This window comes from Pithys albifrons, chromosome 1 (assembly GCF_047495875.1).
Source record: "Pithys albifrons albifrons isolate INPA30051 chromosome 1, PitAlb_v1, whole genome shotgun sequence".
NCBI lineage: Eukaryota > Metazoa > Chordata > Aves > Passeriformes > Thamnophilidae > Pithys > Pithys albifrons.
This window is the reverse complement of record NC_092458.1, coordinates 88708316-88722169: the sequence shown is the minus strand read 5'-3', so window position 1 is coordinate 88722169 and position 13854 is coordinate 88708316. Positions and strand designations below refer to the sequence as shown.

Sequence of the window (13854 nt, the reverse complement as noted above, 5' to 3'; positions counted from 1 at the left end):
TGTGTGAATGAGTAAGTCACCATCCAAGCCCTTGCTGGGCTCCTCATCATTTGTACCCTTCACCACTGTACAATGTAGCATTTCATGCTAGAAACCAGATGTTCTTATCTCTTTAAATAGAGGATGTTATAAACTTTACAGAAGATGTCTAAGATAATGCAGTTCTAATATTTATTGTGCTGTACCTGGCCCTGAAGTGTGACCAGTTCAAACAGTTTCATATATATTTTTGTCTTTTTTGTTTTGTGTCTATTTTCAGTGTTGAGATTCTGATGTTCACTGTGTCCAGCAAGTCTTCCCTCCACAGCTGTGGGAGGAATTACAAGATGGGCAGAACCCTACCACCTACTTTATCTTGTATATTTCATAATGTATGTTGCTGGAAATTGTGTAAAAAAAATAAATTAAAAAAATTGTTGAAGTCAATGAAAATAAAATTGATTTAAAGTAGGTCTTATCTGTCCTGTTTTCTTATGTCAAACCAAACCTGTGCCACAGTGATGTACATAGCAGACCATCACAAAAACACAGTCAGCTTAAAAAAATTACTTCATCACTTCAGGCATTTCTTAAAACCTTTAAGCAGCAGTGGGGCAGGGATGCTTTATTTCAGTTATCCCATTCCAGTACAGCATGCAGAATCACAGAAGTGTTAGGGTGGGAATGGATCTCTGGAGATCCAGTCCAATGCCCCTGCTGAAGCAGGATCACCTGAAGCAGCTTCCACAGGAATGTGTCCAGGTGGGTTTTAAATGTCTTCAGAGAGAGACTCCACTACATCCCTGGGCAGCCTGTTCCAGTGCTCTGCCACCATCCATGTAAAGAACTTCTTCCTCATATTGAGGTGGAACTTCTGTTTTGGTTCATGGCCAGTGCTCCTCATCCTGTCACTGGAAACCAATGAGAAGAGTTTGGCACTGTCATCTTGGTACCCACCTTTGAGATACTTACATGCATTGATGAGATACCCTCTCAGTCTTCTCTAGACTAACCAGGCACAGCTCCTGCAGTTTCTCCTAAGAGATGCTCCAGATCTTTAATCATTTGTCCTCCACTGGCCCCTCTCCAGTAGCTCCTTGTCTTTATTGTACTGAGGAGCCCAGAACTGGATACAGTACTCCAGATGTGACCTCACTAGAGGCAAGTGGAGGGGGAGGATCACCTCCCTTGACCTGCTGGCCACACTTGTCCCAACGCACTCCAGGATGCTGCTGGCCCTCCTGTCTGCAAGGGCTCACTATCAACCTGTCATCCACCCAGACCCCCAGGTCCGTCTCAGCAAAACTGCTTTCTAGTAGGTCAGTCCCCAACCTGTACTTGGGATTACTCCCCACCAGGAATCTCCTCAGAAATCACACGAAAGAGTTACAATGTAGTAAGTACTCTTGTGGTAGGTATTTTTAGGATTACTTTTATTACAATAATAAAGGTGTAACCGTAAGCTTGGCCTTTTCCTGCTGGTACCTGCCATGCATGCTAATGCAACAATTGCAATTGTAGCACTTTATGGGACTTTACTAAGCCTTAAAGTATGTCCCTGCCACATACCTCATGCTATGGCATATACCTCCTAAAATTTCAGCTGTGTGTCTCAAACTGACTGGAACTTCAGGACTGAAGTTGCTGGCCACAGCAACTCATTTTAAATAAGGAGTTGATGCCTTCTGTAAACACCAACAGATAGAACATACTAAAAACATCACATTTGGGCATTTTTGCACATTTGACCACTATGTAATACGTCTTTGAAGAATAAGTTCTGGTATTTTATGTAATATATTAAGAGGTACAGCAAGCTGAATGCGTCTAAGTACTTTAATTCCACCACCTCACAAACGGGTGGAAGTCACAAGCTCGCTCCTGGCAACCACAGACCAGCCAGAAGTTCTCTGTGGATGTTAAGAAATCCATCAAGTGAAGTGATGAGTTCAGGTTTTGGCAGTTTGGAAGTTACGAACAGGCAGTGTCCTCACTTCATCCACTCGGCTTTTGTGGATCTGGAAGGCCGGCGTCACCCAGCGGCCACAGGAACACTGCTCACCCTTCCAGCTGAAGGAACCCAGTTTTGACGTGCATTTGGGGCACAGAAGCTGCAAGACAAACATAGGACAGTCTAAGACACGTGCAGATGTATATCTAGTTAAAAACAGACCAAAAAGGTAGATGGGATGGCTGTTTAGCCCTGGGGTGTAGCAGGCAGCTGTGCTGGCAGAAGGGACAGTGTGGAAATGCAGCTGCTGGGACCTGGTGTGGTTCCAGGACATTTACCAGGGTCCAGAAAGGCTTGGTCAGCCTGAGACCATAACAGGTTTTTTAAGTCCCACAAATGTTTCTCACACTAAAACCAAACAGCAGATAAACCCTGTCCTACACCCTGGCTGGTGTATTCTGCCCAACCAGAGCACCAGTTCATTTCCTTGTAACAGGACACCCTACATTTAAGGATCTGTCCATAAGCTGCAAAGTTCATGCCAGAAAGGCTGGGAGATGCAAGTCCCTGTGCAAGAGGTTTCCTTTCATCTGCCTTTGCAAAAAAAAAAAGAAAAAAAAATCCAAAACCCAAAGTGCATGCTGCACCTGTCCTTCCATCACTCCAAGCAATGCCGGCTCCATCCACTGCACAGGCTCGATGAAGTAGGAGGTGCACTTTTCATGGCCACGGCCACAGAGCCGTGCAGAGTCTGTTATCCTCTTGTGTGCAAAGGCTGTCGGTCCACTTCCTTCCGTGTGGGACAGAATGCTGGAACTACGGAACAGAGCACGTCTGCCCTCCAGGACACAGGCAGAAAAAGGAAACAAATGTCATTTTTTAAACTGGGAAAATCCACAGACAACAGAAAACAGGGATATGAACCTTCTGACAGTGAGTAATTAAATAGGAGTAAAAATTCCTCATATTTAAAAATTAGTCTAGAAGGTTTGCAGGCACTGAGTCCACTCAAGGTTGCTGCTCTAACAAATCAAGTGATTTCTGTGGTTCAGGGCTCAATCCCACAGCCGTATGCTGTCTTTTATATTTTTAAACTATTCCTGCCTACTGGAACTTTGAATCTACACTCATATACTTGAATAAACCTACAGTCAGGCTATAGCAGAATTATTCAATTTCCCATAAGTGATCCATAAAAGGTAGTTAAAATGCAGTGAACCTGAAATTCTATCAGAAGTTTCTTTTGGAGAAACCAATTGTCAAAAACCAAACTCTAAGTTAAGGTTTAGGAGCAAAGACTTCCAAGAGATAAGTGGAATTATGCTTGTCTACAGAACATGGCAGGTTAGGCTGCACTGGTGCTGCACTACCCCAAGGAAGAAAAAGTTTGTATTTTATACTTTGATCTGATTTTTTGGGGCACACATAATATGGAAACTTAGCAACAGTTCATCCCTGACAATAATGACATACTTATTGATTTACATGGGCTCTTCTTCTCTTAAGTGGATTTCACAATGACAGTTTATTACATATATACACGAATATGTATTTATACATATAAACAAAAAGTACCTGCATTTCCTGCACCTGTAGAGAACCTCTGTGTTTGGAGTTTGACATAGACTGGTTGGATCAACAGCAAAGACTTCTCGGGGCAAGTCTTGAGGTTCTGCAGAGAGGTCAGTACCAAGCTGTGGATCAGATCAACTCACCCAGGCTGCATTCCTGGGAACAAGACAGGACTGCGCCTCTGCCCCAGCCACAGCATGCAGGACCCACCTTCTTCTCTTCCATTTGTTCTCTCACCAATTCCAGTAGATCAAGCTAAAAATGAAAGAGCCTCATCCCACCATACCTAAGACCGGGATTTGCTTGATACAGGAAACTGGGATTTAGACTATGGCCTTGACAATGGTAAAATAGCTGTATTTTGCTTTATCTTATTACTTAAACAGCAAGTAAAGGCAGAAGAGGAGTTGGAACAGTTCTGCCAATGTTTTAGTGCACACAATACAGAAAGTCAGCTTACAGATCAGAACTAAGGACAATGACACTTAGAGGGTGACATTGCCATGCTGAGTATGCAACACTGAGATCTTGCACAAAAAGCTACAGATTATTAAAAAAATTACACAGATGCACACATGTATTACAGTTACCCTCTGGCAAATGAAAGTGTAAAGGTTTACTTCAGATTTCCACTTCATCTCCAGTTTTGCATGCTATTCTTACTTTTTAAATCTCATGGACTTATTTTCTGAGGATGCCGTTTGTTTTGCCAGAGAGATAAAAAATCAGGAAACGTATCAAATTGACCTTTACCATTTTTGCACTTTGCTAAAGAGTGCAGCTCCTGACATCCCATTTTTTCTCAGGCATCTCTCAAAGGCACGTTTTCTCCCTGCCGATGAACTGGGACTCTCTAGGGTCAGCATGATGCGAGTGCTTGCCTGGTCAACTCCTGGCTCGGCTGCTTTGAGGACAAAACTAGAAACCATCCCCATCTAACACGGCCTTGTGTGTTCATTCCGGGACAGAGTTCCCACCTGGAGCCTGCCCGACTCACCGGAGAGCCTTTCGCTGAGCATCTCCAGCCGGTACCGCTTGTAGAGGACGCTGCTGCTGTCCACGGAGCAGCCCATGGCCTCGTACAGCCTCAGCTGCGCCTGGAAACTCGGGTTCACCCTGCGGTGGGGAGAGAGGAGAGCGGGGTGAGGGGGCGAGAGGAGAGCGGGGTGAGGGGAAGAGAGCGGGGTGAAGGGGGCGAGAGGAGAGCGGGGTGAGGGGGCGAGAGGAGAGCAGGGTGAAGGGGGCGAGAGGAGAGCGGGGTGAGGGAGGCGAGAGGAGAGCGGGGTGAGGGAGGCGAGAGGAGAGCGGGGTGAGGGAGGCGAGAGGAGAGCGGGGTGAGGGAGGCGAGAGCGGGGTGAAGGAGGCGAGAGGAGAGCGGGGTGAGGAGAGGCCGGGTGAGGGGACGCGGGCCGGGGGGATCGGGGGGCGAGGGCAGATCGGGGGGCGAGGGCGGGGCACCCACTCTGCGTCCGGCTTGGCGGCCCTGACGGCGGCGAGCGCCTCCTCCCAGCCGAGTCCCTGCGTCTTCATCAGGTATGCAGCGACCACGGCCACGCTGCGGCTCACCCCGGCGTGGCTGCAAGGCAAGGACCGGCCGGGCCGTCAGCAGCGCCGCCGCAGGGCCCCGGCCCGGCCCGGTCCGGCCCCGCTGCCACCCCGGCGCTCACCAGCGGACGAGCGCGGCCCCTCCGCCCGCCCGTGCCGCGCCCAGGAACGCGGCACACTCGTCCAGGCGGCTCAGCAGGTCCGCGCCGGGCTCGTCCCGCGCCCGCACGTGCATCGCCCGCACACCCGGCACGGCCGGGGGCTCCTCCGAGTCCACCGTGAGCACCGCCACCACCCCCGCCGCACACAGCGCCGCCGGGCTCCGGCACGACTCCGCGCCGCCCACGAACAGCCCTGGCAGCACCGGCACCATCCCGCCCGGAGCCGCCGCCATGGCAGGGCCTGCGGAGGGGAAACACCGCCCCAGAGGGGCGCGGCCGCGACTGCGCTCCGGGAACAGGAACGGGGCAGGGCAGTGGCGTTCTTTCTCCCTCGAGAAGTATTTAAGTAGCATCTTCCATAACGATCCTCACGCATCTTTTTGTACTGGTGTAGAGGCGGTCCCGTGGTGTAAAGGAGAGCACTCTGGACTCTGAATCCCAAGGACATGAGTTCCAGTCTCAGAGGGACCGTCCCCTGGCAGTTCAATGCCTCCCTGACATCCCATCCCGTCGCATCTCGGATGCTCAGCAGGGTCAGCCCCGGTTAGTACCGGGGGCTGTGAAAGTCCCGAGGACTTCCCTGTCACTGTCCAAGCTCGCTCGGACGTGGCAAATGGACCTCAGGACTGAAACGGTGGGGCCAGTTCTGTGCACGCTGTGCCTCACCTAAAACATCCACTGCGCAGGCTGGAAGGGCACGTGGGGAGAGAGAGCCCTGCCCAAATCTGCGGTCGCCAAGTCTGGCCATACAGATTTGTACCGGTGCTGCAGTTCTTTCCTCCCTACGTCCACGAGTGTCTGTCTTACCCCGTCCATTTCAAAATCAAGGTGTCTCCTACCTGCCTGTCTCCTTAGAATGCTCAGAACACGTGTCACAGAGTCCCACAGAGTCGGTCAGATTGGAAGGGACCAGAGCACGTCCAACCTCCCTGCTCAAGCAGGGTCATCCTACAAGGCACAGGATTGTGTCCAGACGGTTCTTGAATATCCCCAGTGCGGGAGACTCCACAACCTCTCTAGGCAATCTTACAGTGTGTGGTCACAGCACGGTAAAGAAGTTCTTCGTATTCAGGTGGAACTTCCTGTGCATCACTTTCTGCCCCTTGCCTCGTGTGCTAGTGGCTGGCAGGACCGAGAAGAGCCTGGCTCCATCTTCTTGGAACACACCTTTTTTGTACCATAAGAGAATCTCCCAGTATGTTGTTATTAAAATGCCATTATTTTTTCAATTATTCTTTTAAATATTTTGAGGTCCCCATTTGCTCCTGTTCGTGTGTTTTGCAATGACCTTTTTTTTTTCTTTTTTACTTTGGAGATGGGGTAGAAATGACTCTTCAACACCCCCAGAATGGTTTTCGGGTAACTGATTCCTTCCAAGTGGAGCCAGTGGGCTGCTCTTTCCAGATGGGTGCCTGCAGTTTTCTTCAGTGCAGCTTCCACTGAGGGTCTGAATAAGTAAAAGTAGATCAGAGGTGAGCACCACAGGAAAACCCAGTGTCTGAACTTCCAACTCTCATTTTTGCTATCCTTACTCCTGAGAGAAATCTTGTGATGCCAGTGGCAAGTGTGGTGTGGCAAGGAGCAGTTACCCAGGAAGCTTATGGAAGCCACACTGGGATCCAGATTCATGATTTTGAATCACTTGCTTGGAGTTTAAAACCAAAGAGCAGGTCTGTGAGGAACTTTCAATTGCTGTGTGATCCCTGGCTGCTTTATAGGATGGTAACTGCCAGCAGGATTCATCACCTGAGCTGGGTTTGCCTATAGGAAAACCAGCACACAGGAATTTTGCTGGGAAATGTATCGGCTTACTGCTGAGGTCCATTACATGGTCACATCCACATAAGTGGGAGGCAGTCAAAAGCTGACAGCAGTTCACCTGAACTCCTTCTAGATGGAGGCTTCTCATTCAGCACTCAAACTTCAGGCACTTTTTTGATGTTATGGGTTTTCCATCCCCATGAATCTTTTTTGTCATGCATGTAATGAACAAGTTACACTTCCCATCACAACCTAACTGGAAGTCAGATCAAATAATTCCTCGCTACCTTTGTTGGAGACATGTGAATAGGTTCTTGGCATTGAAAATCAAATGTCTGGTGCAGCTTGAAAACTGTCCTGCTCCTCTGTTTTATAGTAACCCTTGTGAAACAAGTCGATTTTGAAGTTTGCAATGGGAACTGTAACTAAATTCAGACTTTTATTCTGATCTCTTACTGTTAACTGAGCTATGAGTTGTATTCAGCACTGAAGTCCACAGAATCATGGAATGTGCTGAGTTGAAAGAGATCCACAAGGATCATCAAAGTCCAACTCCTGTCCCTGCACAGTATAGCCCCAAGAATTACACAGTGTGCCTGAGTACATGTCCAAACACTTCTTGAACTCTGTCAGGCTTGGTTCTGTGACCTCTTCCCTGAAGAGTCTGTTCTAGTGCCCAAATACTCTCTGAGTAAAGAATGCAGTGTGGACAATCTGATGCAGCATAGATGTTTCCTCTAGAAATCTTTGATTCCAAGGTTTGCCAGTAGAGACACAGGTTCAGCCACCTTTTTTTCTACCCATCATAAGGTTCAGATCTGGTCTATGGCAAAAGGAGACAGACCACTCACTTTTCTTCCTGTAGATAAGGATAGTCTCCCTTAGCTCTTAGCAGGATGCCTCTACAAAGCACTACCACTCAACTCATGGCCAGACTCACCTTTTCTTTCTTGACTCCAGAGACCCCAAATCTTCACTTAATGAGGAATGCCTTTTTGTCCAAAGACAATTCTACCACATAGCTGCAAGTTTTCCCCAGCACAGTCCAGACTTTTCAAGTTCCTGAAGAGAGGCAAAATGCCAGATTTACTTACAAAGAGCTATGCTGGAGCTCTCTCCCCAAGTGGCACACAGAACCTCACCCTACCTCTACTACATGGGAAAGGAGATCCTGAAAGCCCTAATACCTGTCACTGGCAGCATTGTTCTAGTGCAGCTCTGTACAAGACCAGCTGTAGGTAGAACTGTTGCAAAAACATCTGCAAGGACCTCTTGGATCTGTGCAGGATGCTGACTAGCCATGGAGGAGGTGAGAGCCGCAGTCACCTCAGACCTGGTAGGGTGAGTCTGAAACCTGGTGCGAAGGGAGATTGTTATCCCTTTGCCACAGGCGAGGCGGATGGAGATGGGGTACTGGGAAACAGCTGTCATGCTGCAGGAGGGATGTGCCACCACAGAGATGCTGTTGAGGATCTCAACAGCAAGGACAAGGACACCTCCTCACCACTGCCAGCAGTTGTCCACCTCGCTGGGAGATGGACAGTGGGACAATGACTTCCAGAGCTGAAGAGTTTTCATGCACTGCAGGTGGACCACCGAGCAGACTGAAATGGCTCTTAGTAGCTGAGGTGAGCCCCAAGGTTTCTCAAAGTGCCAGTCCATCGCACCTTAAAGTTTGCTGCCACCCTGTCTCACCTCCCATGCTTGTGTGATTGTGCAGCAGCCCAGCTGGCAAGCTGCTCCAAGCAAAGACAAATGTCCCCTTTAGATGGATCAGTTCTAAATCACATAAACCTGACCCAAAGGAAAGAGTGTTGCTGTGTATCTGAGGATGGGGAGTCTCTGACACCTCTCATTTAGATTATTTTAAACTACATAACTGTGCAAAATGTCCTTTCCAGTTGCCACTGCTACCAGTGAGAAACAAAAAGTTTACTGGAAAAGCATTAAAGATGCAGACAACTTTTCACCAACAGCCCCTATAATCTAGTAGGGGAAAAAAGCATACTGAAAAGAAAGACAGGTGGAAATTAATACCATATCAAACCATGTACGGACCTTTACCTGTGAAAGCAGATAACAATTGCAGCAAAGTATCCTGAGGAAAAAACAGATTATCCATCTCTTGAGTAATCTGAAGGAAGTCTGCAGACAAGTGCAAGTTATTGAAAGGCTATGTGTTTTACTCTGGGATTATATTATCCAGGGGTTACATGAGTACTAAGAGGTGGTTAATCAGCTTTGTTAGCCTAAATATTTGTAAATTTGCAGGGACAAACAATAATATCTGCAACAAAATCTAGGCAGGGCTTGCAGATGCAAAATCCCAAGGGGTTGGTGCAGTCATTATGTGACTACTACACTCCACTGCATTGGTTCCTAAACCCATGGATGATGAAGAAATGCGAAAAAGGTGTGATTTCAAAGTGAAAGGCTGTAGTGGAGGAGAGCACAAAGTCCATCAGGCAGAGTCCACAGACATATCAGTACCCAAGGGCTTTACATGACTGAGGCTGCATTCCCTAAATAGCCTTTGCTGTTTCTATGTACTCCCCTTTGCTGTGTTTGCCACCTGGAGCCTGAGGTGCTGTGTCCTGAATTTGCTCATGGCTCCCAAATTAGAGTAAATATTTTTTCAGTCGGATTAGCAAACTCTTGTTCTCCCTTCTACATCTGCCTTCCCCCCATCATCTCCTCTACCACTGAAAATTTTGATAGTTTGTTCTCCCCTGGGTGCCAGGAAACCGTGTGACTAATTAAGCAGTTGGGGTGAGCTCAGGTGCGAGGAAAAAAACAAGTCAGATGATGGGCTGCTGCCCACTCGCTCCAGCAAGTGCATTCCATCTCTGCGTGTGTCTGCCCTGCTGCTTCTTAAGGAAAAAGAAAATACCAGGCTTCTCTGGGCTGCCCACTCTGGATCCTCACAGCACAACCAGATCGGCAACACCAAGTCTCCTGATGCAGAAGAAAAAGCATCAGGGCCTGGGGAGAGATTCTTCCTTCTGGAAGAATTTGGCCTGCGTACTTCATTGCACAGCAGGGTGGCTCTGCGCCTTCAGGCTTTTAGGCAGGTTGGGGAATGTATATCAGAGGATTTGTGAGAAGAGTGTGCAGCCCACAACCCAGGTTGCCAGAGATGGCATGCAGCAAAGTAGTGAAAAGGATAATAGGTGGGACATGTGAGAGACAGCAACTCTGGGTCTCTGTGTCCTCCTCAGATGTAAATGGCACAGGAACTTGGAGCTTTCACTCTGCACGAGTCCTGTGATGAAGGAGCCTGGCAGCATTTCTTGCCTCTTGGAGAAGGGGCATCCCTCGGCTCTTGCTGAACTCAGAACTGTGTGAGAGCTGGGAATCCCTACATGGTAGCATCTTATCCCTTGGAGCAGGGACTTTGAAGAAGTCACAGTGCTTCTAGCAGCAAATTTAACCTCAGATTTTTGAAAGGCTGCTGTTTCCTACATTAGTGCTCTCTGTGCATCTATACCAGACTCCGTGTGTTTGTCTTTGTCCATGTATCAGGAGGAAGGACTGCTGCATCTCCCAGCAGGAAAGCTCAGAGAGTTGCAGAAGCAGCTAGCAACAGGGAAAGGGGTTCACTCCTGATTCTCTTGAGGAAGATTTCATAATAGCCCTGTGTGGGTGGGATGTTGCTACCCAGTTCCATGCTCTCAGCATCTGCAGACATGCAGTTACTCCACATGTCAGACAAAAAAGAAGAGTTTTTCAACTGCAGATTTGATGCTCAATTACAGAATGGAGCCTGACAGCTACTACTAACTGGGTATTAGTAACTCTGCTTGACTTTATGGCTTTAACAGCTGTAGCAACCAAGATTTATGATGACACATTATGTTCAGCAATGCATCACGTAAGGAAACTAATCTGACAGTGCCAGGTCACTGAGCTGACTTACAGGCTTTTAAGTGAGTTTCTTCTGCCAGATTTGCTGCCCTATTTACTGGATAAAAATGAACAACTTGCACTGTGTTAATAAAACTCTGTACTTGCCTCTGTTTTGGCAGCTCACAGACTCTTTTCCCTCTGTCATACTGCCATCTCAGGAGCCAGTTGGTCCTTCTTCATTTCCCATCCTCTTTCTGAAAACCTTTGAAACAGGTCCAGTGCTGTGAATCCTGAAGAGGGGCACACCACAGGACAGCAGAGGAGGGAGGAAGCTGGGAGGAAACACTGGGACCACAGGCAGAGACGAGGGATGGAACAGTTGTGAGAGGAGGGTGAGATGACAGTTGTCCAAGGGCAGAGCAGGGAGTGTGGCTGCCACTGTTCGCTGTCTTGAGACAGGAATTTATCTGTATCCCAGTCACTCTTGGAGAAAGGATGGCTTGCAAAGATTGGGATCATCTGTTACTTCTCCTTAGACCTGGAGTTACAGGTGACAGCAAGGAAAGTCAGTCCTAAATAAAGGTTAAACATTAAGATTGTACCCTGGAGCTGGGCTTGGGCCTGTGTCAGCCACTTTGGCAGCCACAGCGCCCGAGCAGTAACCCATGGTTTTTATCTCTCATCTCAGCAGTGTGCTGTACATGTCTATGTTTTCCATCCCCACAGCACTGCAATCCACTGCACCAGACACGGGTGGATGGATAGCAGAAGCCAGCTTCTCATCAGCTGTAAATGGGTTCATTCTCTCAGGCATTCATTACTCAGAGATGCAGTCCTCATGATTCCTGCAATTTGCCCAGGAGTCTGGTCCAGCTGGCTTTAATGGCATTTCCAATTCCTATCCCACAGACCCTTTCTGTGGGACCTGTGAAAAGCAATTGAAAAGAAGTATAGGGTCAGGAGGTCTGTTTACTGCAGTTGCTGGGCTTCCTCTGACAGACACTCAAGGTCTGCAAGTCAGAGGATGCAGAAAACACCCTGTGATAGAGTTGAGATACCTCTTTGTGTTTAAAAACTTTTTGTTGTGAAACATGTTATTGTAAACAAATAAAGTAAAGTATGAACCTTTGGTTAATACTCTAACATCTGTAATAGTGGTATGTGCTGTAGTTTATCTTTGCCTATATTGGTATCTAATGAATATTCCAAATAAAATTATTTTTCAATAAAGTAATTTAATTGCTGTTTGTCCCTGGGGTAATAGAAAATATACTGTTCAAAATCATCAGTTATTGTCATAAGATAATAATATTTGAGGCAGAAATATTGCTGAAGCAACATTCTTAAGAGGTGAGATCATTCACTGTTTTAACCTCCAAGTGAGACATTTCCTTACTGGTGGCTATGTCTATCTCATTTCTGTTACTACTTCTCTCTGAGTTCCCTATTTCTCTTTCTAATTTTAGAAATACAGGGAAAATAGTGTTGAGAGAGATCTGGATCCCCACATCCAGCTCTGTACCACCACAGACAACCATATTACATATTTTGTTTTCTAACTCTATCTTGAAACTAGTTAGTTTTATTCCACTTCCTCTCTCCTGTAATGCTTTGAATTAACAATTATCTCCATTAGACAAAAAGGATGATAACTTGCCTTGAATCTGCTTCTTGTGTCAATATTATACTTCAATTTAAATTTTTGTTTCCTGTAATTTATCCCAATAGTGTGCTATTGGAGACAAACAAATAATTAAATGGACTAACCCACCCCTCTATGCCTGCTCTGGCTTTGTCAGCGGAGCAAGGCAAGTCTGTTGTGTTTGCTGGGCAAAGAAGAGTTTTTCAGGTTCCTCTTACAAGGTCAGCCTTTCTCTGTGAGTGTGCAGATTATAATTCATTTGACTGTGAATGATCAAACAGTATAACAGATGAGGTAGGGGATTTTTAGCCATAGCTTTGTAAGTAGGGTTTTTTCGCTCTACTAGAATTAAGTCAGCTGGCCTATCTTAGCTTGTTTTGCTGTTTTCCCTCCTCTCCTGAGTCCTGATTATCCTACAAAAGGCAAATGCTTTGTGTCCTTTCTCTTCTGTGTTGCTCAAATATGTTCTCAGCAGAAATCGTAACTTCTGCCCCCAGAGCACACAATCTTGCACCCTCCACTATTGAACACCAGCTGATTTTTATGATGCTGCATCTCCAAGCTGCTTACTGTCCAGTTGTTCCATCCTCTCCTCCATGTCTCCAGAGCCTCCCACAGCCCATCAGCTGCAGTTTCCAGTAGCACGCAGTGTCATGTTTGCCTGTTTCCAGTGAGACATCACACTGAACTGTTTGGCAGAGTTTGGATATTTGGGATCTATGCTGACAGCAGTTCTGTCTGGGACAAGGTGCCTTTGGGAAAGCCATATTGTATTTCAGTCAGTTCTTCATCACAGTCCACTGAATCTCAGAATCACTGAATCAATGAAGTTGGAAGAGACCTCTGGGACCATCAAGTCCAACCTATGACCCAACACCACCACGTCAACTACACCATGGCACCAAGTGCCACATTCAGTCTTTCCTTAAACACCTCCAGGAATGGTGAATCCACCTCTCTGGGCAGTCCAGTCCAATGTTTAATCGCCCTTTCTGTGAAGCAATTATTCCTATTGCCCAACCTAGACTTCCCCTTCTGCAGCTTAACACTTTGTCCTCTCCTCCCTACACCAGTTGCCAGAAAGAAGGGACTGATCCCCACCTGGATACAACTCCTTTCCAGTTGTACTAGAGAGCCTTTTCTCCAGGGTCAACAACCGCGGGTCCCTGAGCCGCTCCTCGTAGGATTTGTGCTTCATACCCTTCACCAGCTGCGTTACACTTCTTTGGACTCGCTCCAGCACCTCTACGCCCTTCCTGAGTGGAGTGGAGCTTGAAAAGTTCCCCCCCTGTGCGGGGATGCTGCGGGGGCTGAGGGTTCCACGGCACCTCGGGGACACTCCCGGGCCGAGCACTGGGGCCGGACCGAGGCTGGAGCCGCCCCCGCCGCGCCAGGAG

At 47.5% G+C, this 13854-nt stretch overlaps 1 protein-coding gene across 2 annotated transcripts; it reads right to left on the bottom strand.

The window, feature by feature from the left end:
* Positions 1 to 544: 544 nt before the first annotated feature.
* On the bottom strand, positions 545 to 5612 carry DUSP12 (dual specificity phosphatase 12). 2 transcript variants are annotated; one of them, XM_071559636.1, is made up of 6 exons: positions 5170 to 5612; positions 4965 to 5078; positions 4500 to 4618; positions 3506 to 3602; positions 2578 to 2746; positions 545 to 2090 (listed from the first exon to the last, which is right to left on the bottom strand). In XM_071559636.1, the coding sequence occupies exons 1-6, from the start codon at positions 5559 to 5561 to the stop codon at positions 1929 to 1931; spliced, it is 1053 nt and encodes a 350-aa protein (XP_071415737.1). In that variant the 5' UTR covers positions 5562 to 5612; the 3' UTR covers positions 545 to 1928. The 2 variants fall into 2 exon arrangements, with proteins under 2 accessions (XP_071415737.1, XP_071415730.1); XM_071559629.1 differs by having other exon boundaries at positions 2578 to 2764; positions 5170 to 5610.
* Between the last annotated feature and the right edge of the window lie 8242 nt (positions 5613 to 13854).

Coding starts and splice junctions, on each gene's coding strand:
- DUSP12 (XM_071559629.1), bottom strand. CDS start 5,561: ATGCTACTTAAATACTTCTCGAGGGAGAAAGAACGCCACTGCCCTGCC. Junction 4,619..4,964: donor GCCGCCAAGCCGGACGCAGA/GTGGGTGCCCCG, acceptor TCCCCACCGCAG/GGTGAACCCGAGTTTCCAGG. Junction 2,765..3,505: donor TACAGGTGCAGGAAATGCAG/GTACTTTTTGTT, acceptor CCTGGAGGGCAG/ACGTGCTCTGTTCCGTAGTT.